Raw genomic sequence first — 27319 nt, forward strand, 5'->3', positions numbered from 1 at the left:
ATCAATCACGACCTAACCAAACGAAATGATCTTTTAATGAAATTTTTTAAATATTAAATAGAGAAAGTAAATATAGAGTGTATACATATATTTTTGAGAAGCTCATATCAAGCCAGATCATAATATGATTTATAAATATACAGGGTGTTCCAATTGAAAAAAACATAACTTAAGTTCATATCTTCAAGACTATTATTTTCGTAGAATAACAGACTACACCACTGTATTCTACGTAAAATGTTCTACAATAAGCAGTTTTCACCTTCTCAATATCAGAGATACGAGGGTGTCCCAAATTGATTTTTTTTAAAGACCCTGTAGCTCAGAAACTAAGAGGACTATGAACATTTTGTTTACAGCATCTTTCATTTAACAAAAACGTGGGATAAGATTTGTGAAAACCGCATTCTTCTATTTTCACTAACGACGGAGATACCATAAGATTTCAACCAAAATAGGACACCGTGTACAAAATTATTAAAATACAATGAACCTACCTGAGGCCACGAACACCTTTCCAGTCTCCTATGGGCACAGTGCTTATTTCTCTGTCTCTTTTGAGCCACAGAACTAGATGATTTCCTCGTTCTGTTCTCGAAAGAGTAAACATTCTTCTGAGGTATCGAATTCTTCGTCCTATTCTTTCCGACATCTTTCAGACGATTCTGTTCCTCCTGTCTCTTTCTCTTTCTTTCTTTTTGTTTTCTTTCTCTTCTTCGCTTCTTTTTCTTGTTTCTCGTTTCTCGATCGACTTTGTTATCGCGTTTTAAGTTGTTTTCCAGTTGTTGTTCGGATCGTTGAAGCTGTTTCTGCTTCTTCAGTTGCTTTTTCTTCTTGTGATTTTTCCGACGTTTTATCCTGGAAGAAAAGAGAATAATTTAGATTCATGAATATAAGCGTACTTTTAACACAATTTTTAAATAAAACTGGCGATTTTATATTTGATAAATAGAAAAACGAGACGGTTCAAAACGTCATTGGCGTTTTTCAACAAATATGTTATATTTATATCTGACTAAAATTGAGATATAGGGACGCTTTCTTCGCTAGATGAATTAATAAATATAACTAATTATTGTGTCGATGTACTTGAAAATAATCATTACTAGCCAGGACCCGAATTCTGTAACTTAGAAAACGCTCAGCGCTTTTAGACGCTCAGGGAATATGAGGTTAATTTTCGCTTAGCGCGCACTTAACTACCGTTCGGTTAGGTTATTCTCATCTGATGCGCTTAAGCAGGGTTTCCACATGCAAGGATTACTGGCGCCAGTTTTATTGTATGTGGAAACCTGTAAAATATCGACTGGCGCAAGTTTAGTGGCGCCACTAATTCATGTGGTGCCAGTAAAGTTTAACGCTCCTGTACTTTTTGGCGCTAGTTTTGTGTGTAAACAATACAGCGAGCACATCTCCAGTCTTAAAATTGTCGTTTGTTTCAAAAAAGTGGTCTACTGAATTAATAATAAAGTTCTTGGAAGCCTACGAACAACATCCTTGCTTATGAAACAATAAAATAAGTGATTATAAGGACCGAAATAAAAGGGATGAAGGAAAGAATTATTGGTGTCATGTCTGATTCTCCCAGTAACTTTGATGTAAATTCGGCAAAGGCCAAAATTCGAAATATTAGGAATGCTTACATCCTAGAGCATAACAAGGTGTTTGGTTTGGTTTTAAATTTACCATAGACCTGTAGAAACGGGTAATGGCACCATTTAATTGTGGCGCCAATAAAGTGGCGATAGACTGGCGCCAGTAATCCTTGCATGTGGAAAACCCGCTTTAGAGTCTTTACCCATTGCGCTGTGTGATTTGAAAATGGCTACCTTAAAGGATCGTTTTGCTTATCGAACTGTCAGTAAAAATAGAAAAAAATGTGATTTTGTGCGTTCTTTTGCTCTCTACTGAAAACGATTATTTCTTGTATCAGTTCCTCAATAAGTAATTGATAATTTACGACTTGGCAGCTATAAATAATATTGTTCAAAACATTAAAAATGCTGAGAAGCGTCTTCGACATTTCCCTCGTATAATAAGAATAATGACATATCCATAGAAACATAGGTTGACATAACTCAACAACAGGTTATGAAATTCACGGAACATTGGCATTTTTCATTGTTTTATCTACATTTGACTATTAGATACCTGAGAAATTGTGATGATGTTAATATAAATGATATCAAAGAAAGATTTTATAAATATAAATAATAATTTATTTACCTTCTTCTATTCGTTTTCTGTACCCAACAGTGTAAAGCGTCAGCAATAGAGATATCGTCAATTTTCACTTCTTGCCAATCCCTCTTCGTTAAAACCGAATGAGATATACAGGATGGCGCAAAAACTGCCGAGACATTTTGAAAACTATGCCTCAGAGCATCACCCATTTTATGTATGTAGTCCCATTGTTGTTTGGTCACTGGTGCACCAACATTGTCAGCGTCCATTTGTGCTTCATCAAACAGCCATTGAAATACGAATAATGGAGCTGAAACAATAGAAACAGTTTATTAGATGATGAAAAATGATAGTTCGGTACAGTTCAGATACTTCAAAATCTTAAATTTTTCAAAAATCGATCATGTATAAATATCACCAAAATATTACTTATTTGAATTTACCAAAAAGGTATAGACAGTTCTTGTTTAAAGTTAATATAACTATATATTATACCGGGTGGTGCATCGTGGTTGGAAACATAGGAAATCCCATGCAAATTTTGAACTGTTCCAATATTGGCTCCCCTAATGATGTTAAAGCAAAGTCATAATAGATTTTTCAAAGAAACGTTTGGTAAACAAAAAAGAAACGTTTGGTAAACACACATGCCAAAATTGAACAATTTTGGACAAGCCGATTTTGAGTAATTTGAGAAAAACTGCATCTATTTTTAAATTAAAACTGAACGGAACAGGTAATAATCAAATACCAGTCAAAAACCGACATACCTGAAGTTCTCAACGTTATAGTTATAAACGTAAATTAATTTTAATAAAATTTTAATATTCAGTGCTGATAATAATATATTGTTATACACCGAAAGAAAAAGTGAGCATGATACAATGGTGCTACGCGGCAAATAGCTTAGACAATGTATTTGACATGTCTCGGTTAATTTTCCCTGAATATAATAATAATAATAATACGATAGCTCCCGTATATAGCGTTTAGCGCCTTGGGAGTAGCAAGGTACAGCTTACCATGCTAGAGCCGTTCGGTATACAAGGAAGGTAATGTGGCTAGCACTACGCTTCAATCGCCTATTATTACCTCAGGATTGTGAATCCCAAGTACTCATTTAAGGCTGAGTCGACATAGGTACCCAAACTATTTTTATTTTAATAAACTGTACCTCTACGCCACCGGGCACTTTTCCCTGAATATTAAAATTAAATTACTTTTGACAATGACAAAAATATAGTTTGTAAACATAAGGCACGTCAATTTTTGAGTGCCAATTTATTTGACAGCGATAAAGAAACATGAGTAATGAAATCAAATAAAACAGAATTTAAAATAAAGATAAATTATGTTACACTCACTTTTTAACGTTGGATACAATCTGTATCCAAAGTAACATCTCCACGGTTCGCTCAAGTACTGTTCCCTACAACGTCTTGGCACTTTTCCTTCCCACAGTTCCATTCCCTTTCTGATTGCATCCACCGCAGGTTTTATAGTTGGAGCGTACGGGGTTCTATCCAGGAACCATCCAGAATCCGTTACACCCCTCACTTTGATTTGTTTCAGGAACATTTGCTCGTGGAGGAGTTCTTCAACGAAATCTAAGTTGATCATGACTCCAGTTCCTCCAGCACTGCTACCTAAAACAATATAGAAAATATTGTCTTTATTGATTTTGGAACAAAAATATATTCTAGTAAGTAAGAACATGAGGTAGGTTTGTAAGTAGTGTGTCTAAAGTAGTTTTATTTATTTCAATTTTAATAAAATATTTTTAAAATACATGAAACTGGTAGACATTGTTTTTTACGATTGGGACTGTTATGTTGAACTTTCATTTTCTTTATTTATTAACTGAGACAATTGGAACGTTTTTGATAGTTATATCACTCTTATTTATCATGTAAATATTGAGATTAAACATCTTAAGGTACACACACACATATAGAGAAGACCAGGCTACTAGTAACATAGCAAGTTGCCGGACGAATTTACGTTTACCCGATTTGCGTTCGTACTACAGATTCACTGCCGGCTAGTCGGCTGGTCAGGCAGTACGCAGTTGCAGTTGTGCTTGGACGGGTCGGTCGTGACACTAGGAATACGACGCGAGGAGTACCGAGTATTTATTATTTTCATTTTAAGTGTTTACCTTCACTTAAGGTAACATTTAAAATAAAAATACTTAAATATTTATTATTTGAGTGTGTTTACAAGCCAAAATTAAAAATAAATAAATTCCCTAAACCCGCAAAAAACTAAAATATTACTCTAAATAAAAAAAAGTTATAACAAGTGTTGAAAAAGACCACCTTCTTGTGCTAGACAGAAGCCTAGGCGGTCGTAAAATCCCCGTCTGACATTGGCTAACATATTAGGACTAATAGTTTGGAAAGCCTCTCATATTTTTACTTGAAGCTCATCCAGATTATTAGAGCTGTTATGATCATACACTTTGGATTTTATATAACCCTACAAAAAGAAGTCATTGGGAGAAAGATCTGGTGATCTAGCGGGCCACAAAATAGTTTCATGTTCACTAATTAAACGGTTGGGAAAAGTATTGTTCAAATATTCTTGAACAATACGGGCAATGTGGGTAGGGCAACCATCTTGCTGAAACCAGACATTGTGGAATATTTCTCCCAATACCTCACGAATTCTAGCGACAATCTGCTGCTGTAACAAGTCCAAATACTTTGCAACAGTTAAATTATCCTTTATAAAAAATGGACCAATAATATGCTCCCCTACAAAACCACCCCGAACACTTGCTTTAACTCCTGTTCTTCATTAATCAACACATCAGGCATTTTGTGTTTTAGTGCGGACACGCACCCATGTGTTTCAAAATTTTTAATAACTCTTGATATAGTAGGTAAAGATGGAATTGGCCTGTTTACAAAAGTTTGACAATTTGAATTTTCTCACGAACTTCGTAAACATCCATTATTTTACTTAAAAAATAAATTTTACACGAAAGCTGTAGCGAGAATCTATGTATTCGTTTCGGCTATTAAAACACGAATAAATACAAATTCTGTAACATTCTTATCACATATCTACGTATTTTTATTTTATCGCATTTTTTCGCCTGCTTTTTATCCGGCGGACGGGTATACGCTAATTCGTCCGGTTCTGCCTATGTTACTACTACGGTGGTCCGGCCTGTATATCCAACGGTCTAAGACACTCGAAAAAGTTCTTCAGATCTTACGACCGAGAAAAATCAAAGGTTTTCCTTGATTTAAGTAAAAGCAATCTTCGGATTGTCACCTCAGTAGGCTGAAGCTGAGAAACAACGGCGAATGCAGATTCCGTGGGGAAAATGGGGAAACACCAGAACACCTTATCACTGAGTGCGCCGAAACGACAACCGTTCGTGCCATGAACTTTGGTACGACTGATGTCGAGAATGGAGAGCTGGCCTCTGTGGAGCCGTCTCAGATACTGACTTTTGTTAAAGCTCTGGGACTGTATGATGAGTTATAACTCAAGAAAGGGGAACACACAATAGAGATCTGCAAGATCGCGGTGATTAACTCCCCTCCTAAACATTCTACATTCTAAGGTACACAGATTATACACGATTGTTTTTTACGATTGAGACTTTTATATTGAACTATTGAACTTTCATTTTCTTTATTTATTAACTGAGACAATTAGAACGTTTTTTTATAGATATATCACTCTTCTTTATCATGTAAATATTAAGATTAAACATCTCAAGGTACACAATCTATACACGACTTCTATTTCCTTCAATTATCTGGAAAACTCATACATCTGGAAAATTTTATTCCAAGAACTCCTGCATTGGTTTTCTTTAGACAAGTACTCGATGTTGATACTCCGTTTGATTGGCTGCAAATTTTACCATTAATCTAAATAAAAAGCAGAATAGTACTTTCAAAGCTAAATGAAATATTATTGGATAAGAATATAACGGCCGAACACCAAAAAGAATTTCCAACTTTATTCCAATAAATATATTTATACAGGGTGGCCCATCGAAAACGTTCCGCAAGGCATAACGGCTAGGGTATTTTTTCAAAAAATCCAAAAACACGTCAATTTTGTTTGTGAGGGGGACAACTTTTGCCCCAAAAATGATTGCGAAATCTTCAACCCTCTAAGCGGGGGTGTCATCCCCCAACTTTTTTCAAATGGGAAGGGGGGTCAAGTGGCACCGCAATGAAAAGACCTTTCTATTCTTTATAATACCCCGCCTCGTTTTTGAAAATCCGTCGAGTCATTGAGAAAATATGAAGGATTGAAATTTGAAAAGTTTATTGAAACATTTATCAGAGTAAAGGATAAGGATTCTTTCGACCAATTTGAGGTTTTTTCTTATTATTTCTAGGTGTTTACGCATTTTCCACTTGCCACAAGGTTGAACGATCAGGTGCGGTAGTTGCTAGATAGCTGTTCTGTGACTTGTGCGTTGAAGTTCTTCTCAATATCGTTAAACTGACTCACAATAGAATTTCCAAAAATACCAGCCCAACCGTTCAATTTATGAGGGTTTTGTGTGTGCACCTCGTGAAAAACCCTGGGGTTGTCTTCAGCCCAGTACCGATCAGTTGTGCCGATTAACTACACCGTTCAAAAAGAAAGTACACTCATCCAAAAAACACACATTAAATAGAAAATTATTATCATTCGCCACTCGTTCACTCATAGTTTGTTATTTTGTATTTTTAAAATAAAGTTCGATTATTTCTACTTTTTCTGCAAGTGAGTACACCATAATAATTGTTAAAAAATTTAACGATATCGAGAAGAACTTCAACGCATAAGTCACAGAACAGCTATCTAGCAACTACCGCACCTGATCGTTCAACCTTGTGACAAGTGAAAAAATGAGTAAACATCTAGAAATAATAAGAAAAAACAGCAAATTGGTTGAAGAAATGTATCCTTCTCATTACTTACCTTCATATTTTCTCAATAACTCGACCGATTTTCAAAAACGAAGCCGGAAAGTATAGAGAATAGAAAGCCCTTTTCATTGAGGTACCACTTGACCCCCCTTCCCTTTTGAAAAAAATTGGGGGATGACGCCCCCGCTTAAAGGGTTGAAGATTTTGCAATCATTTTTGGGGCAAAAGTTGTCCCCCTCACAAACAAAATTGACGTGTTTTTGAATTTTCTGAAAAAAAAAATTACCCTGGTCGTTATGCCTTGCGGAACGTTTTCGATGGGCCACCCTGTATATAGCTACGAAGTATGATTCTTGAAAGAAAAAATTAGGAGGAACGCTACAAGCCAGGAAGATAGATTAGGAGAAGAGCTACTGGAAGATCCAGGAATGATAAAATACCAAATTAAACCAAAAGACGCAAAATGAAAATAAAACACGACATCGCAGACGGCATTAGAACAAACAATTCTTACTTAAAACTTCATTAGATTGTCTTAGAAAGTTGGTAATATACAAGGATGGCTGGTTTAATCATGCATATCGTTAGCAATAGTTTAGAAGCCATACTATTTTTCACAATGACACAAATTTCAAATAAATATAAACAATATAAACTTATTCAAATATGGGTTGCTTTGTAACATTTAAAAAAAAATAACTCACCCAGTATATTTCATAATACAATATAGATATAGGTTTCTTGACCTATTTTTATATAAATTAGTTTGTTTATTATTATTTGAGTCGCCGGTATATTATATCTCGAAAAATATTTCGCATTATGATGCAACTTGTAAAATTTGGTGAGATAATTATATGTCATTCGGCAATTTTAATAATTTATTTTATGCTGAGAGCATATTTTCTTAAGTTAAAATAAATAGTTTTGCAACGGTACGGAAGTTTACATAATTTGGATAATAAGTTAGAATATTAATTTAAAGGTTCACTTCATATTCGTTCTTCAATATACTCCTAGATCATTTAGGCAATAAGGAGATAGGTACTTACAATTTTTATGTTTATATATATATTTTTTAAGAAGTATTATATTAGCCGTTTACCACTGAAAATTAGCTAAGAATCTTACATAAGGAAATTTTAAATTGCTAATATTTTTAACGAATAATAAAAGTACATCTTATAGAGCATTTTGGTCATGTTCAGAACTCTAACTGGAACTGTTGTTCCGCATTATTCAGGTCTTTCAAATTTTTAGTCCCTCTCTAAGGAGTTTTATATTAATAATGTTTTAAAATGGTTGATACTTTTAAATAAATAATTTGTACATCTTATACCGGGTGCGTTTCAAAAGTAGCTCAGATTGATTGACGTATTCAATTGTTTTTGCTCACTTCCTGTTTCACCGGAAAGGACTACAACTTTTATAGTCTCGGTATATTTCCACTTTATTCGATAGAAAATGACGCTGAATAAAATTACATATCATATGACAACTTTTTATATTTTCACTTAAAAACAAATGGTATTTTAAATTTCAATCTAGAGTGCCATGGCTGTGTTAAAAACACTATTTTTTAATCAAAGAGCCTTGGAAAAATAGTTTTGATCGTGTCCTGACCGGTTAAAAGATGCCCAAATCGTATTTTTAATTATATCTCAAATCAAAGCATTTTCTACGAATAATTTGGTACCAAACACTTTATATATTACACTTTAGAAAAAAACTCAAAATTTAACTGAGGATGCAGTCAATAATCACCACATAGGCTAATAAAAATACTTTTTCATTTGTCAAGCTTTCGAGAATTTTATTCCCATCATCAGGAGAGTTTGACTGAGTCAATTAGCAAAAAAACATCCTCTGCACAAAAAGGCTTTAAAAACTAGCATCATATGACATTGGAATACAAACACATTTCCTTTATAAAATATTAAAATACATATTCAACGACATTACTTTTCTTTTAAACACAAAACAATTTTTTTTTTTAAATTTACTAAACTAATTTCTACATTGTTGTTTCGAGCTCGATCAAACAGTGACTTTGACAGAAAAGTAATGTAGTTGGATATGTATTTTAATATTTTATAAAAAAAATGTCCTTGTATTCCAATGTCATATGATTATGCTAGTTTTTAAGGCCTTTTTGTGCAGAAGATGTTTTTTTGCTCATTGACTCAGTCAAACTGTCCTGATGATGGGAATAAAATTCTCGAAAGCTTGACAAATTTGAAAAAGTAGTTTTATTAGCCTATGTGCTGATTATTGACTGCATCCTTACTTAAATTTTGAGTTTTTTTCTTAACTTATTCAGTCACGACTAACCTGCTATTTTATTACACTTTATATAAAACACTTAGGTATTTTGAGTCAAATTATCGTTATGAACCGCATGTTACAATTTCTACATACTTTTGACATATATCATTCTATCCAGAGTATATCGAATAAAGTAGAAATGTACTGAGGGTGCCATTTAAAAATCAAAAGTTATTTCCGGTAAAACAGGAAGTGACCAAAAACAATTGAATATATCAATCAATCCTAATTTATGTCATATACTAACATACCAACTCTCATTTTTATGCTTTAAAATAGTTCCTTAATTTTAATATAACTATAATCACTTTTATTATTAATTTTCACTTTTCAATATTGCGTTCGTATTAAAATTATCAATTCACAATCTCATTTTTTTTCTGTAAACTCACCGGCTAATAACAAATCGGTACTGTTCTCTAATCCTAGTGGAATTAGATCACGAACCACTTGTAGCACGATAGACGAACCCATAAAACTGAACATTCCTTGTTTTTCCGATCGCTTGGTTCCGCTCCACGAGTCGCTGCTGCAGTACGGTACGAAAACGTGATTGGCGTTCCACCAATATGGGTTTTCCTCCATGTTTGATGACAGAATACCACCGACTGAAATCAAAAGAGGTAAACGTTTAAAAATCATTAAAAACAATAATATATTTTATCCACTACAATCTTAACCCTAATAATACATATTTATTGTACAGTAATACCCCGACTTACGCTACCTCGACTTACGCGAATTCGGAGTTACGCGATTTAATTTTCTCGTCTATTCGTTTTTTGTTTGAACGCCGTGCAGTCAAGGTCAAGCGGCGGCGTTTGTTTCTGACTCCCCCCGCCCGCATTATTATTCGTTCAGTTTACAACAAGCACATACGTGTAGTGCGAATCGGCGCGTAGGTACATAAGTTACGATTTTGTGTTTTTTTGTGCGTTGTGCGACGACCTGAGATATTTACTAAGTACTATGGCATCCAAACGAAGTAGAACCGACTCTTTTGCTTTAAACAAGAAGAGAAAAACATTATCTTTGGAGTGTAAACTTAACATTATTAAAGACTACGATGCAAAAATAAAAATTTGTGATTTAGCGAAGAAGTATGAACTTCCGGAATCGACAGTCAGATCAATTACGAAAAGTAAAGAAAAAATTCTCGAAGCTGTGAAAAATGCTCAGTCTTTGAATTCAAGCATCATTCGTAAACGGCATGGTATTATCGCTGAAATGGAAACATTGTTAAAATTATGGTGTGATAATCAAGTAAGTGTGAAAAATTGTCCTATTGATCAGAACACGGTGTGCTTTCAAGCTAAACAAATTTTTGAGAAATTAAAAGAAGAAGCTGGGGAGATGGCTAAAGATGAAACGTTTAAAGCCAGTAACGGTTGGTTCAGCCGGTTCAAAAGTCGCTGTAACTGGCATAGCATTGCAGAAAGTGGAGAGGCGGCAAGTGCAGATAAAGAGGCAGCATCTCTCTATCCAGAGAAACTCAAAGCTATGATAAATGAAGGTGGCTATACCAGCCAAACCATATTCAACGTAGATGAAACTGGCCTATTTTGGAAGAAGATGCCTAAAAGAACTTTTATTGCGCGTGAAGAGAAAACTTTTCCAGGTTTTAAGGCCGCCAAAGATCGATTGACAGTGATGCTTGGCGCGAATGCAGCTGGTGACTTTAAATTAAAACCTCTCTTAGTTTATCGCTCGGAAAATCCAAGAGCATTGAAAAACAAATCTAAAGCTGGTTTGCCCGTGATTTGGAAGTCGAATCGTAAAGCTTGGGTGACGGCCTCCCTTTTTGAAGACTGGTTTGGTCATCACTTCATACCTGAAGTCGAACGTTATTGCCAGTCTAAACAAATCCCGTTTAAAGTGATGCTATTAATCGACAACGCGCCAGGTCATCCTCCTGCTACTTTAACTAGTTTCGACCCACGTGTGAAAGTTGAATTTTTGCCACCAAATACAACCAGCTTGCTTCAACCGATGGACCAGGGCGTTATCAAAACATTCAAAGCTTATTACACGAGACGATCGTTTGCACATCTGCATGAAGCTATGAGACAAAACAACGAGCTCTCTGTTAAAGAATTTTGGAAACAATTCAACGTTTTAGAAGCAGTGAGAATCATTGGAGAATCTTGGAATGAAATTTCACAAAAAACTTTAAATGGCGTCTGGAAAAAACTCTGTCCATTTTTTTTCTCCACTATGACTCAGGCGGAATTAGTGTCAGGGCCTGATGAAATTTGCAATGTGATCAAAGACGTTGTCGAACTTGGTAGACAAATAAATTTAGAAGTGGATAGTGATGATGTTCAAGAGCTGTTGGATTCACACAATGAGGAGCTTACAATTGATGAGCTCATAACAATGCGTGAACAAGAGGAAGAAATTGATAATCATGATTCTTTGGATCCAGTTCAATTAGAAGATCAAATGACAGTTGGAAACTTGACAGAAGCCCTCAGTTCGATTGAAAAAGGGTTAACAATTTTGGAAAGCATAGACTCCAATGAAGAGCGCAGTTTTGTTACAAAACATGGAATAAAAAAATTACTAGGATGCTACGAGGAGATATTACGGGAGAAGAAAAAATCATTGACTCGTCAGACGACTTTGTTACAATTTATGAAACCTTCTACATCAAAATAACTTCGGATTGTGTTTATACACTCTATTAATATAGTTTGTATATTGTATTGTCATATTATTTAGAATTAGATACTAATTATTTCCTAAATTATTGTTTTATTTAGTCTCCAGTCCCAATTAAACATACTTTGTATGTCTTTATATGCAAAATTGTACCCCGACTTACGCGAATTCGACTTACGCGGATAGCGCTCAGTCCCACCTATCGCGTAAGTCCGGGGTATTACTGTATTTTGTTAAGAAAAAATTAAAAACTTTCTTTATAATGAAATCTACTAAGGGTCGGCAATTCGCGTCTTGGGTGCCAGTTTTCATGTGTAAGAAGAGTACGATCAACACGCTTAGTAAAATAAGATGTACTGAATAAAGACAGAAGGCGAGTATTTTCCCAAGCGCATGGAATCTAGCCAGATTAAGTAGTTACGTAATAAATTTAGTTACGTAATAATTTCGTGTTTTTGCTCACTCCGACTTACTAGATTGCCATAACGCCTCACTCCTATACAAGTAAACGCCGACCTAAAGGTTTGCTTGCCAGCGGGGTATAATCATTACTATTAACATGCTTAATTAGAATTTGGTTACCGGAAACTTGTACAGATTATGTCATAAACGATGTTATGTTGCCACTTTCATGCAAAATGGCAAATTATTTAATATAGAAGATACAAATTCACAATTAGCTTTTTTACAGAAGTGGCATGATGCCAATCTTCTTTTTCAATAGATGGCTTTTGCTAAGACGTTGAAATAAGTATGTCACAAATTTTTAAGATTGCGTCTTATCTCTTAGTTAAAATTTTAAATTTAATATGTATTTTCTCGATCATTTGTAATAGTTACTTACCATCTTTGGTTTCGGGCCATTTTGACGACGTCATATAATGCCTTTGTTTCAGCCATCTATTTCTGCAGCTGTAAGTGTCATAACAATACCATCCGCCTTCGAGAAAGATGATCCATTTTCTGCTGTTGAAAGATTTACGTAAATAAAATCTGAAAAGAAATGTAACTTTATAGATAATAATCAACTTTTATCAAATTATAATATTAAACCGAGTATTAAACCTTATGAGAAACTAATTCAAAGCACTTTTTCCAATTATAATCAGCAGATGGTTAGATAAGAATACAACACGTTTAAATACAGGGTGGTTCGAACTGTATTCGGGAATCTTCCACAGCATATTCTGCAGATACAAATAAGTAAAAAAGTTCGTATAAATGTATGTCCTAAAATGCTTAGTTTCAGAGATATAGGGTGTAGAAATTTCATTTCAAGTCCGGCTCTGTTTTTTAATGTTTAATCTAAGTGGGATAAAACATCGAATACGAAAAATCAAATCCAATAAAGTAATAAAAAATAATATAAATATAATATAATATAAACAATCAAATTATTTCCACGGAAGATGGATTGGAAATGGTAGAGCAGTATAATGGCTATCGAGGTTCCTGGACCTGTCGCCAAGAGGCGGGGTTGGACATTCTTCTTCTTCTTTACGTGCCGTCTCTTTCGTGGAGGTTGGCGATCACATTGGCAAAATCTTCACGATTCTCGGCTTTCCTTATAAGTTCTTCAAAAGTTAGGTGAGTCCAGTTTCTGATGTTTCTCAACCAAGATAGTTTCTTCCTGCCAAGACCTCCCTTTCCTTCAATCTTACCCTTAACTATCAATTGTAAGACGTGGTATTTTTCATTTCTCAATATATGCCCTAAATATGATGTTTTTCTTATTTTTATTATATTGAGCAATTCTCTCTCTCTGCCTATTCTGTTGTAGACTTCGGTATTTGTGATATGGGCTGTCCATGGAATTTTAAGCATTCTTCGATATATCCATGTTTCGAACAATTCGAGGCGATTCATCTCTTGAACTTTAAGTGTCCATGTTTCTGCTCCGTATAATAGGATTGACCAAACATAACACTTAACGAGCCTAGTTCTCAACTCTAGGTTTGGACCTAGATTGGTCTGGGGTTCCAGAAAAATGAAGAACGTCTTCCAGAACCCCAGATTGGTCTGGGGTTCTGGAAGACGTTCTTCATTTTTAAAAATGCATTTCTCGCTTGTTCTATTCTGGTTTTTATTTCCACGTCGTTGTTCAAGGTGTTAACTATCCACGACCCCAAATATTTGAACTTGTAGACCTGTTCTAAGGCATTGCCCTCTATTTTAATAGGAATTGGTACATTTTGGTTCTTTCCAAGTATCATGACTTTAGTTTTAAGAAAATTGATCTTCATCCCGTATTTCTTACAGGAGCCTTCAAGTCGTTCCACTAAACTCTGGAGACCAGTATCAGAATCGGCAATAAGAACTGTGTCATCGGCAAATCTAATGTTGTTAATGACTTCGCCGTTGACTTTACTACCGCAATCTGTTGAAGAGAAAGCTTCCCGAAAAATCGCCTCAGAATAAACATTAAATAACGAAGGAGACAGCACACATCCCTGTCTTACTCCTCTCTGTATATTGACTGGATTGGAATTGTCATTTTCAATTTTAATGTGGGCTGTTTGTTGCCAATATATATTTTTCAGAAGTGTCTTTGCTGTCAACTCCCAACTCATACAACATTTCGATAAGTCTCGTATGTTTGACTCTATCGAATGCCTTTTCGAAATCTACGAAACACACATACATTGGTTTTTGTTGGTCTGTACACTTCTGCGCCATCAATTGTAAACAGAATAAGGCCTCTCGTGTTCCCAATCCACTCTTAAACCCAAACTGTTCATAGCCGCTTTCTTGCTCACACTTCTTATAAATTCTGTTATGTATTATTTTAAGTAACACTTTCAGTGCGTGACTCATTAAACTAATAAGTCTGTAGTCACTGAGATGTCGAGCTGATGGTTTTTTCGGAAGCGGTACAAAAGTTGAGTGGAGCCAGTCATCAGGTACTTTTCCTCTACCATAGATCTTGTTAAAAAGCCTAGTCAGTATATCTACGTTCTCTTTTGATATTAATTTAAGTATTTCTGGATATATATTGTCAGGGCCTGGACTTTTGTTGTTTTTAAGTTGTTTAATTGCCTGCAATACTTCACTAATGAGAATTTCTGGTCCCTGATCAACCGTTGGTCTTACTGTTGGTTCTTCTCTATAGTCATTATAAAGTTCTTTCATGTGTTGTTCCCATACTTGTATTTTTTCTTGTACGGTTGAACACAGTGTACCATCTGAGTTAATAATTGTTAGAGGACAAAAACGTTGTGCTGGTCCAGTTAAATCTTTTACTTTTTTGTGTAATGTAAATGAGTCGTGTTTCTTTTGTAAGTCCTCTAATTCCACGCACTTCTCTGAAATCCACTTTTCTTTAGCTGTGATTATTGCTTTATTAATTTCCTTATTGCAACGTTTTTACGCTATAGCATCTCGACCTGTGTTCTCTGCGCTGGTCCATAAGTTGGAGAATTTCGTCCGTCATCCATTGTTTCTTCTTTGTTTTTAGGCCAGTTAAATGTGTTTGTGTGGCTTTAACTAAGGGTGTTTTTAATGCGTTCCAGGTAGTGTTTATATCTTCTTCGCTGTTTCTCACTTCCTGAAAAGCATCATTAACTTCTTGGGCTACTCTGTTTTTACGTCTTCGTTTTTCAACATCTTGATGTCTATTTTTTATATGAATGTTTTTTTCCAGTAAATTTTAATTTTAGTCTTATATTTGCAACAACAGGATTATGATCGGAATTAATATCTGCGCCTGGAAACGTCTTTGCGCTTTTAACAGATGATTTAAATCGCTGGTTTATTAAAATGAAATCTATCTGGTTCCGAACTATTCTTATGCCATTGTCTTGAGGGGATCTCCAGGTATATAATCTTCCTTTAGGCAACTTAAATAGAGTGTTTGTAATTGTCATGTTGTGGTCTTGACAAAATTCTATCAATCTTTCTCCACGCTCTTTTCTCACTCCTAGCCCGTATTTTCCAACAATGTTATTTATTGGTCCTTCGCCAACCTTTGCGTTCATGTCGCCCATAATTATATTAATGTCATGTTGTTTGGTTAACTTGTATACTTGTTCCAATTCATCGTACCATCTTTCCAATTCCTCTTCTGAACTTTCTGAAGTGGGAGCGTAAGTCTGGATAATATTCACGTTTAGCGGGGTTCCTTCTATTTGTATCATCGTACATCTATCTGACACTGGCACAAAATTGCATACAGAGTTGCTTAAGCTCTCATCTACCAGTATTCCTACACCATTTGAGTGAGTACCCGTGTTATTTCCAGAATAATTTTAGTACCCGTGTAATTTCCAGAATAAAATTGGTTGGACATTACTTGACGTCATTTGTAAAAGTAAAATCAATACATCTCAATATTTACAATAAAGAGTACAAACTGCATTCGGAAGTACAAGAAGAAAGTGTAAAGAACTATAAATAAAACTGAACAAAAAATAAATTTGTGCAATAGGGAGAGTGGTAACCCTTTCGACTATGTAGAGCCTTAGGAACTAGTTTATAGAAGTTGACTTATTTATAATAACTACAATTAATATTATGCATATATTATTAGATCGCACACTAAGATTTCAAATTCACAATCAAAAAACTTAAAAATAATATATTATTTGGGATATATGGATATTATACAGGGTGTTTCAAAACAAATGCGAAAAACTTCAGGGGGTGATTCCTTGTTCAAAATAAAGGGTAGTTTGCTTATAAACGTTGGGTCAAAAATCAACCATTAGGGAGATATCGCGGTACAAAGATGGCGGAAAAATAATGTTTTTATTTTTTATCTTGAAAACGAAAAGAGATAGACTAATGAAATTTTACGGAAGCATTACTGTTATGAAAACACACTTTCTGGTAATTTTTTCACTTTTTTAAAATGAGTGGAAGGGGTTGAAATAAACTACCCCTATCATTCTTGTTAACGAAATTTAAAGAAAAATCTTATCAAACACATGCAAAAAAATTAATTTGGATAGTTTAGTTTATTTAGAAACTTTTTTATCTCTTGTGTTTTTTTGATAAAACTCACTGATTTGAAATTAAAAAATAAAATGTAAAGCATTACATGTCAGGACAAAAAACATTTTTAGATAAAGAATCTAGTGGGCAGCTGTAATTTCTTTAGGAAAAAATCTAGTCGGCCGCTGTCACTTTTTAGGATGTTTCTAATATTGTTTTATTTGACATTACCCTACTGCAATACGTTATTATCTAGATTATTATTATTATCATTATTATCACTAGATTCTTAATCTAAAAATATTTTTAGTCCTGACATGTAATGCTTTACATTTTATTTTTTAATTTCAAATTGGTGAGTTTTATAAAAAAAATACAAGAGATAAAAAAGTTTCTAAACAAACTAAACTATCCAAATTAATTTTTTTGCATGTATTTGATAAGATTTTTCTTTAAATTTCGTTAACAAGAATGATAGGGGTAGTTTATTTCAACCCCTTCCACTCATTTTAAAAAAGTGAAAAAATTACCAGAAAGTGTGTTTCCATAACAGTAATGCTTCCATAAAATTTCATTAGTCTATCTCTTTTCGTTTTCAAGATAAAAAATAAGAACATTATTTTTCCGCCATCTTTGTACCGCGATATCTCCCTAATGGTTGACTTTTGACCCAACGTTTATGAAGCAAACTACGCTTTATTTTGAACAAGGAATCACCCCCTGAAGTTTTTCGCATTTGTTTTGAAACACCCTGTATATGGATCTTCCAATTGGTTCAATTTTCTTAATTCATAAAAATTCATAATTTCATAAAAAAGTTATAGTTTGATAGTATTCATAAAAAATTGGATATGAACAACTTATAGAATCTCATTTATTATTGAGACAGATTGCTGTGACAGAGGATTCTTATCAACTATTCACGATGTTAATGTCCTCCACATACAAACTGAAAAAATACGAATTAAAACCAAAACAATAAGCCGAGGGAAAATTATTTCATCTTTAACCCTGTCTATTGATATTCGACTAAAACAATATGATATTCATAAAAATATTGGAATCTCAGGATGATCTATAAATCAGAATCCCTTAGTCGTATTTGAGTCTTCACAAAAGACTCAAATAGGTATAAGTCATATAATAGATTCAATCTTTTTTCACCATCTACAAATAATATTACAAAATATTTGATATTATTATTCTTACAAGAAAAATTGATAACACTTTAACACTAATATAATTAAACTTATTGAAACCTAACATTAGTTGACGTAATTCCTAGAAGACAATAAGCGCATTCCTTTGAAACAACCGTTACAAAAATAATATCTAAAAGTAGGCTAATATAATAATATCTCGTATCTAGACATATAATTTCGATCGCCTATAATAATTATACCTTAAAAGAAGTTGGTGCGTGACGCTCAAAAGGCGTTTGATTAAAATAATTGCTTTTCTACCTAATTGTTTTTCGTCGTAGATTTTTCAGGAATGTAAAAGTGACGGAAGATTATGGGCTCGCGGGAATGTTGTTGCAGAGAAATTTGGATTTTTTGATTCTGTGAAGTGGAATTACCGCTGTTTGTGAAACGTGTTTATACATAATGCATTTTCTAATAAAAATACTTCATTGTTGAATTGGAAATGTGGAAATAACGCGAGAAAATACAGGAAAATATGTAGTTGAGAGTTCTTGCACACAGTGTTGCGAAAATGGTAATTTTGGGACAAAAATTCTAGAGCTTTCAAATCAGTCTTTTTAATTCATTTTGGTACAAAATATAAATAAACAAACATTTTTTATAATAACGCAATGGATAAATTTTAAATGAAATTTAAGAATTACAAAAATAATAATAATATAAATAAAACTAATATAAAACAAAAAAAATACAGGGTGATTCCAAATTGAGTACACAGATTTTAAGGGCGTATTTTATGCTTTATCGAGTAATTTTTTTATAGAAATATAAACACATTTTTGTGATCTGAAGGCATTTTTGGTAATTTTTTGCTTTTTTTAATTAGTACGGATATTTTACTGCTAAAACAACACATTTTTTAAATTCGAATTTAAATTTGGATTTTCGTATTTTTGTCCATGGGCGTTATATTATTTTTTATTTGAACACTGCGAACTAGTGATGTCGGTAATTGAGTAACGCGATTTTGGAGCGGTATTTTTTTGGAACGACATGTCGCGCTCCACAACGAAACAGGAACCTGTTACTGAAGAACGATGATCATAATTACGACGAAACTAAATTATTTAATACAAATAACTTATTTATAATTATTGCTCTTGGAGTTAGTTCGAACCGCAATAATCGCATAGCGCTGTGTTTCGCTCCAGCCATCGCGCTCCTAGGCTCGCGATTTCGTCGGTCACGAACAGTTTAACTGGGATTGGTAAGTGCATAGCGTTGCGCGATCTCGAGCGCTTCGTCTGTCGCGAAGAGATGTAACTGGTACCGACCTAATACCGTGCCGTATTTCGCTCCAGTGCCAGTGGTCGCGCGACTGCTGGAGCGCTCGGAGGGTCGAGTTTTCGTTTGTGGCGCTCTGGTCGGTCGCTGTTGGAGTTGATGCTCCCGTTACAGTCGTTTCGTTAGGCTAAGAACATAGTGAAGCGACGAGGATAGCGGCGAGCAAGCAGTGAAGACAAGTACGTGTGAACATAGTAAAGCGATCTGCTCGAGCGGTTAGAACGAGCGGCTAGATCGATTCAAATAATTTTGTTTTCGTCGCTCTGTCGCCACAGCTTATTCTGTAAGCTGTGCTGTCGCGCTGTAGAAAACGATGGATTCCCAAAAATTAATAGATTTAGTGTTTGTAAGAACAATTTTATGGGACCAAAAAGATAGTAACCACCATAACCGGTACATTTTAGATAAGTTATGAGATGAAGGGACAACAAATTTTCGTAAAGGTTATGAAACTTGCCACGCTCTTTCCGGTTTCTGTAAGATTAGGTATTTTTTTACATTTTATATTTTTGGTGGGATCTCATTTCTTGTTGTCATCACTGAGGTCATGATCTTTTTGATCCCTTAATTTTATATACATTAATAATATCAGTAAATGAAAAAATCAGCCTTTCAATGATCAAACGAATAATTATAACGAAAATCGTAAAAGTATATTACGATTAAAACAGCAGCTGACTCAAAATTTGACGTGAGACAAAACATTCCAAGTTGTAAAATTTAAAAAATAGAAAAACCTTCTAAAAAAGTTGAAACCAAGACAGTTACCGATAGCAGCTAGAAGTTTAACCTTTAAGAATCATTATTTTTAATTTTATGTATAAACAAATTTCGGAATTTTTCATTTTTTCCTTCTTTTATAGGCAAAACGCTAACTAAAATTCATAATTTGAAGTTTGTTTGACTTTAGAATTTTGATGATTAGTGGTTTCAATTAGCGTAGAAGTTTGTTCCTTCAATTTCAATGTAAGCATTCAGAACGCCAAAATTAGTGGTAGACATTTTCAATTAGTAGAAATAGTTATCAAACTTTTAACTTTTCCTCTAATTATTATTCAAAATTTGAGAGAAATGTCATTTTGGCCTTTGCTTATCTTCCAGAAAGGGTGGCTGCAATAACTAGGCAGCTCCGCTTTTTTACGAAAATGAGATATTTACAGAATTGCCCTTTAAAAAATAGTCCGATCGTTCTTTGCAACAATCAGGTATCTCCATTCAACAATACATACATGGCAACATTATTTGGAGCTGTCTTGCTTTCGGTTGTAGCAAGAACAGGGCAGCTCTTCGAGCTCCCTACTTTGGCTAGCAGAATTTGTTAAAATGGAACTGCCTGGAATTTGTTAATAATGCAGCCACCAACACACCACAATTGTGGTTAGAAATCAAAAGTTGATTGTTTTATAAGCTAAATATTAGGCTTTCTCTATGGAAACAACTAACGCAAGCTGTTTTAACAAACATTCTATTAATTTTAATTGTTTTTTTAAACATTGTGAATGATCGTAAACTATTAGGTATAAAGTGTAATTGTAACCACTAATTGCGAGGATCTGAATGAAGCTTAAGGCTTTAAATACTCATAAAGTCAGGTAATATTATATTCCATATGGTGTAACCTACCCTGCCTGTGATCCGTCATTACACGTAACAGCTCTGTTAGAGAGAAACACCTTCTTCAATGGTTTGATGTCTGTATTCAAACTCGTCCTGTTAGTGACGACCCTCTGTATTGAGTTTGTGTAGATGGGCTGGTTTAGGGTGGTAGGTGAAGAGCTATCTACGTATTGCATCGTGGCACATATGCTTAGCCACAGCGAGATAATCTGAAACAAAAATTTGAGGTTAATTCATTGAATTCACTTGTAAATCATGACCAGGTGTAAGACAATAACAATTTAATACTATAAAAATACAGGGTGTTCCAGAAGTAAGTGCAAGTATTTTAACTGGTAGTATAGTTCAACCCTAGAAACACGCCCATGAGGTTTTTTTCGCGAAAAAAAAATTTTGAAAATTCGAAATTTTTTGGATTTTTTTTAGTTTTTAGTGAAAAAAACATAATTTCTTGATAATATGGCAACATAGGTATTAGATTAAATTTACAAGAAAGAAAATCCAGAAAAGATCCAGTGGCTCTCAAAATATTAGCAAAAAATATTTTTTTTTGGAAAATTTCAAAGTAAAATAACTCCGTTATTTCGGTCTTATTTGAAAAACGATAAAAAGAAAATATGTTTCTTTTATCGAGATCTACCACCCCTTAAAATACTTGCACTTATTTCTGGGACACCCTGTATATTCTTAGAAGGTAAAGATATTCTGTTATAGTCTATGTTTTCTGTTCTGTTATAACGATACACTGACCGGTACGAAACTTAAAATTTTCATGTAATTTAAAGTTCAATATTTTTTGTCTGTTCAATATATTTGTCTTTTTAACATTAATTTTCTCAATTATTTTTGTTTATTTAACCATACATATAACAAATATTTTTCCATATAAACTAAACCAGCCAATTTTCATTTCTACAAAGTCGATTTCCCAGAATCCAATGCACTTGCAAATAAAATGTAATACAATACAGTACACGCTTTTGTATCATCTGTTTATTTCATTTTCACAGAAATTCTTCTCGCGAATACAGATGCTGGTACACAAAAGAAAAGAAAATTCGAAGAGCTTTTTTAGCGGTAGATATTAAATACATATGCAATACATCAACAATTTGTTTGATTGTTGTACTTGATACACTTTCGTTAAATTTTTGCTCAATGTCTTGAATTTTGAAAAGAAATTTCTTGCAAAATTCGGATTTTTGCGAATATTCGCGATTTTGGGACCGAATATTTCGGAAATTTCTGAAATTTCCTGCAAAATTCGAATGGAAATATTCGCCACTAACATCACTAGTCAACACTCGTGGGACAGCGGTCATAACAAAGATTGTAATAACGCTAAAATTTAAAAAAAACGGCAAATAATCTTAATACAACATACTGCATTTTTTGTTTACCACTTATTTCATTTTCTTAACAATTTTTTTCTCGTGACTGTGAAAGGTGATACACTCACAAAAAAAATGTCGAAGCACAATACGAGGGGCATTTTTATTGGCGGCCAGATGCCGTTGATTTCAAAGAAGAGAGAAATTACGAGAAAATGGCCGTTAAATCGGATTATCACAGTGCGTATAATTCGATACGTTCGGGCGGCCTTTTTGACCTGGAATAGACTGCCTGCATGCCCTAGGAGGTAATGCCTTCGCATGGAGTAACATTACCTGTTGGAATAAGTTACTTGTGTAGCGATATATAATATTATTCTTTCTAATTTTGATATATACGAAACATAAATACTGGTATAATATAAAACGTAGTATACTTTTAAAGAAAAGTTTAGACTGATACAGAACTATAATAACATAAATATCTTCTTCTTCTCCGTATTTGAGATCTAGTCATTCTCTTAGTTTTAAGTTTGCCTCTGTAGGAGTTCTTGGTAGATGGTGTTTCTTTCCATCTTTTTGGAGGTCTTCCCGGATGTCTCTTACCCTTCAAGTGTTATGCGTAGTAGTCTGTTTTCTTCCATGCGTTTTACGTGTGCGAAACATTGTCTTTTTCTTTGCCTACCCCATCTCACTACGTGCTCTATTCCACATTGTTGTGTGATATTTGTGTTTCTAATTCTGTCTCTTCTAGTCTTCCCCATTATGGTTCTTAGGTTCTTCATTTCAGCGACTCTTAACATGCTTTTGATTTTGTTTGTTTCCTCTCGGATTTCAATGCCATATGTCATTATTAGTCTGATGCAGGTCTTGCAGATAAATTTTAATTTTGCTGTATGTTCGCATGAAGGGGTTTGTTCACACCATAGACTTAGAATAAAATATAGACTACACTATTTACATTTAAGCGCGGTCCAATATTAATTTTTGTAAACATGTTTACTCCTGGGTGCAGCTGACATCGGCCGTCTGAGTCTTTCGCCTCCAGCCTATGTTGTCACGTCTAAAATATTATTAATATTTTTTTTGTTGTTATACACATATATTGAGATATTAAAACTGTATTTTAATAAAGTAGTGTTTAATAGTAGAAAGATGTATTAAATAGTCCCTATACTACTAAATTATAAGTCGGAGACTATTTAAAAATGACAAATTCTTTACAATTTGGCAACACCCATCAATCGCCGGGTCGCCTGTTCATTCTTTATTCTCTCGTAGTAGAGCCATAGTAGAGTAAAGCACGTGTCGTAAAACCTTGTTGTCACAGTTTCTCCATGGCTATTTTATTGTTTTTATTGGATGTTTTGATTTTGTATTTTTTGGATTCGATTTTCTTAGTGTGTAGTGTCGGTTTAGTGTTTATTTTGATTACTTTTTATTTAAAAACTATAAAACATGGTTCGTCAGTGCCAAATTTGTAAGAAATTGGACTATTTAAGTCCTGGAACAACATTCCACAGGTAAGTCAAATTTACTATTTTGGCGTCAGTGGCGTTGTAGAAAGGCGCTTATTTAGATAATAATTTAGTAAATTATAAACCCTGGAAAATCTGTATTTTTTATATTTATCATTTACGTAAAGGTTCTTACTAACCTCGTTATTAATATAACGAGTAGATACATTATTAAGTACATAAGAAGTAGACACATTATTTTCTTGGGCATTGGTTAATTTAATGCTTTTTTTTATGAAAAATGTGTTTCTTTTTATTCTAAAACCATCCTTAGAATCTAAAATAACATACAGGAATTCCAGAATGATATTCCATTATGAAACAACAATTTTTAAGGCTTATTATAAACTATAAACAATCGAGAAAGTCGAAAAAATTACAAGCTACCAAACATTTTAAAATACCAAACATTCCTTATTTTTTTTCAAGACTAAAATATTTTACAAACATTACTTTTTCCCTATAGTTTCACATCAGGTATAGAAATAACTACGTTTTTATGATAGGGTCACCATTATGATAACAAAAATGACGAACAATGGTCCAGAAATGTAAACAAGTACATATTTTTTGTAAATATTTTTCTTACCGCTTGCATTTTTGTCCATTATTATTTCACAAATTATACAGGGTTATGTAAACCAGGTAGATATTTCGTTTTTTTTATATTAAACAAAGATAAAATAAATATGCCATTTTAAAATTTATCCAGTACTTACCTAGAGTTTTTTCTTTTTTTTTCTCGACTGTTAATCTATTATTAATTTGTAATACCGTATGATCGAAAAAAACGGCGTCCAGTTGGCTTGGAAAAAACCATCGATACATACTCCATATAATTTTACATATAAAATGACAGCGATCTTCATTTCATAGCCATCGCTGACGCCGTTTTTTTTCGATTATAAGGTATAATTTTCATTTTTTCTTTTATAATGTAATATCACTTAAGTAATATCACATATAATCTGAAGATAGTTTTAGAATTAACCAAAACGTAAATCTTTAATAAAACAATCTGTTATTATTTGCCATATATGTATGTATCCAAGAAAATAATTTACATATTATTATTATATGTTTTACTGTTTTTTATCTTTATTTGAAACTCAGAAATGTTGCATTGGCTTTCTAAAAAAATGAACTTGTAAGTTTTTAAAATGCTTCGTTTCGGAGATACAGGGTGTAGAAGTTTCATTTTTATTTCGATTTTTTTCCAAATAATTTCTGAAGTGACGTCAATATTTGGACGAAAATTGGCGTTTGGGAGTTTTTTGACATGAAAAATTAGATTTAGATGTCAATTTGACTTTTACTAATAGGGGGCGCCACCTACATATTTTTTAAGTTATTTGAAGAGTAATACTTTTTGTCTGTATCTATATAAAACTACTGAGAAAAATTTACATTTCCAACGTTTTTTACTTAATAAGGTCTCTTGTTGACACTCGCCACAAGTATAGTTCTCAAGATATTTGGAAACGAATTAATCAATACATTCTTCATAAATTATTTGGAAAAAAGCGAAATAAAAATGAAATTTCTACACTCTGTATCTCTGAAACGAAGCATTTTAGGACATAAATTTATACTATTTTTTTTACTGATTTTATTTGCAGATTATGCTGCCAAAGTTTCCTGAATACAATTCCGACCACTCTGTATATCAAGATATCCCCCATTACGTACTAGTTTTTCTTAATAATTTTCTATACATTTTCCAACGCCAAGATGTACCAAGCGCATACAAATACATCAAGCTTCAAACAAGCTTGCACGTTGACAGTAATACCTACAGTAATATTGTATTATATTAATGTAATATTTTTGAACCAATGTTCAATATTACTGTAGTAATACTGTTTATACTCATGCCTTTTATATTTGTTTGAATTTGGTGCATATTTCCATTGAATAAAGTATAGTCACCATTACCATTATTATACTTACTCTATAATAAAGACAGTAACGAGTTAAATAAATGTAGTTTTCATTTTATTCACTTCCTAAAAGCTTGCTTTAATGGAACAGATTCCTGTTTTTTCTAATTTACATAATAAGACATCACTTTTACCGGAAAAAAAAATTAAACAATTATAAAGTTTTTTCTCTTTCTGTTCTATTATATCTATAGAATAGATCCTGTTTTGATTAATATTAGAGTTGTAAATGTTTGACTAAAATTAATATTTTATTAAATTAATAATTTATCATCAATTTCAAAAATTAAATAATTTCGATTATTAAAATTTCTTCTATAACACGTACTTTATTATTTTTATCGTTTTTAGACTCTAAGACGTATTTTTTTTCTAAGTCCTAAACTTTGCTTTATATTAAACTATTTTCTTTATCCTAAATCTTAATAATATAAAAAAGTTTAAATACGATATATTTTTAATTGAATTATAGCTTCATTAAAATTAAAAAAATACCCGCCTATGATACGGAGAGTGCAGGTGCACTGAAGAAACAAAAGACAGTGTTGCGTTGGGCGGCAGAGCCGTCAGGAAACGACCGTTACGACGGAGACAGCCTATCTATCGCTCGTGTCGCACTCGTTAGAGCCAAAAACAATAACACAACAATAACAAGACGTTGTCTGTCCGCATCTTCCAGCTATTTATGAATGAGATGCTCAGTCTATATTTTATTCTAAGTCTATGGTTCACACTATTTGCCTCAGACTTCCTGACATGGCCATTGCTCTGTTTATTTGGCTTCTCAGATCTTTCTCTGGATCATGGTAGTACGACATATCTATTCCTAGGTATCTAAACTGTAATACTTACTCAATAATTTTGTTTTCTACTACCAGTTTACATCTTGCCGGCTCTTTAGAGAAAGTTAAGCATTTAGTTTTTAGAACTGAAATATCTCTAACCTATAATAACTAATATAACTTGAGAAGCTTCTCCAAGAGTTCTTCAAAATTGCATAAATATTGGAACATTTTCAACAAACTAGATTAACATATCACTAATCTCTGCCTATTTTTTGAGAAATATTCGTTTTCACATTGTTCAGTGTAGTTAGTATCTTTTTATACCCATTTGCGGAGTGTCAGTGCGCGCGCGACCGTTTGTGATATTCTTTTTACATAAATAATTTTATAATCTCGTGTAAGGTAAGTTATTTTACTGATTTGTTTTAATTTAAAGTGAGTAAATTGTGATTAAAAAAGTGAATAATCGACATTTTTTATTAAATAATTAATATTTTTTAGATGTACTCATGAAGAGCAATAACGATTGCAGCAGCTCATGCAAGACTGTTTGGACGAAGATGACGAATTAACTACTGAATATGACGTGAAAGGAGAAGTGTATATTATAGAAAGGCAAGGACCCGAAATAAATTCTGATACAGAAAAATAA

At 33.3% G+C, this 27319-nt stretch overlaps 1 protein-coding gene and 1 long non-coding RNA gene across 2 annotated transcripts in view; one reads left to right on the forward strand and one right to left on the reverse strand.

Annotated features, from left to right (window-relative positions):
• The window catches only part of LOC115876159 (palmitoleoyl-protein carboxylesterase NOTUM), an 85798-nt gene that overhangs the window by 5462 nt on the left and 53017 nt on the right, over positions 1 to 27319 (reverse strand). Inside the window, exons 2-7 of the mRNA XM_030891845.1 lie at positions 21101 to 21303; positions 12904 to 13052; positions 9791 to 10006; positions 3549 to 3830; positions 2227 to 2494; positions 498 to 858 (exon numbers count right to left, since the gene is read on the reverse strand). Coding sequence (XP_030747705.1) covers positions 498 to 858; positions 2227 to 2494; positions 3549 to 3830; positions 9791 to 10006; positions 12904 to 13052; positions 21101 to 21303 — 1479 coding nt within the window. The remainder of the gene's footprint in view (positions 1 to 497; positions 859 to 2226; positions 2495 to 3548; positions 3831 to 9790; positions 10007 to 12903; positions 13053 to 21100; positions 21304 to 27319) is intronic.
• Positions 23454 to 25920, forward strand: LOC115876160. Its single transcript, XR_004049111.1, has 2 exons — positions 23454 to 23948; positions 25562 to 25920. It is a non-coding gene; the product is annotated as an uncharacterized LOC115876160 (long non-coding RNA).

Source organism: Sitophilus oryzae, unplaced genomic scaffold (assembly GCF_002938485.1).
Source record: "Sitophilus oryzae breed Bouriz unplaced genomic scaffold, Soryzae_2.0 scaffold_1414_pilon_pilon, whole genome shotgun sequence".
In the NCBI taxonomy this organism is placed as follows: Eukaryota; Metazoa; Arthropoda; class Insecta; order Coleoptera; family Curculionidae; genus Sitophilus; species Sitophilus oryzae.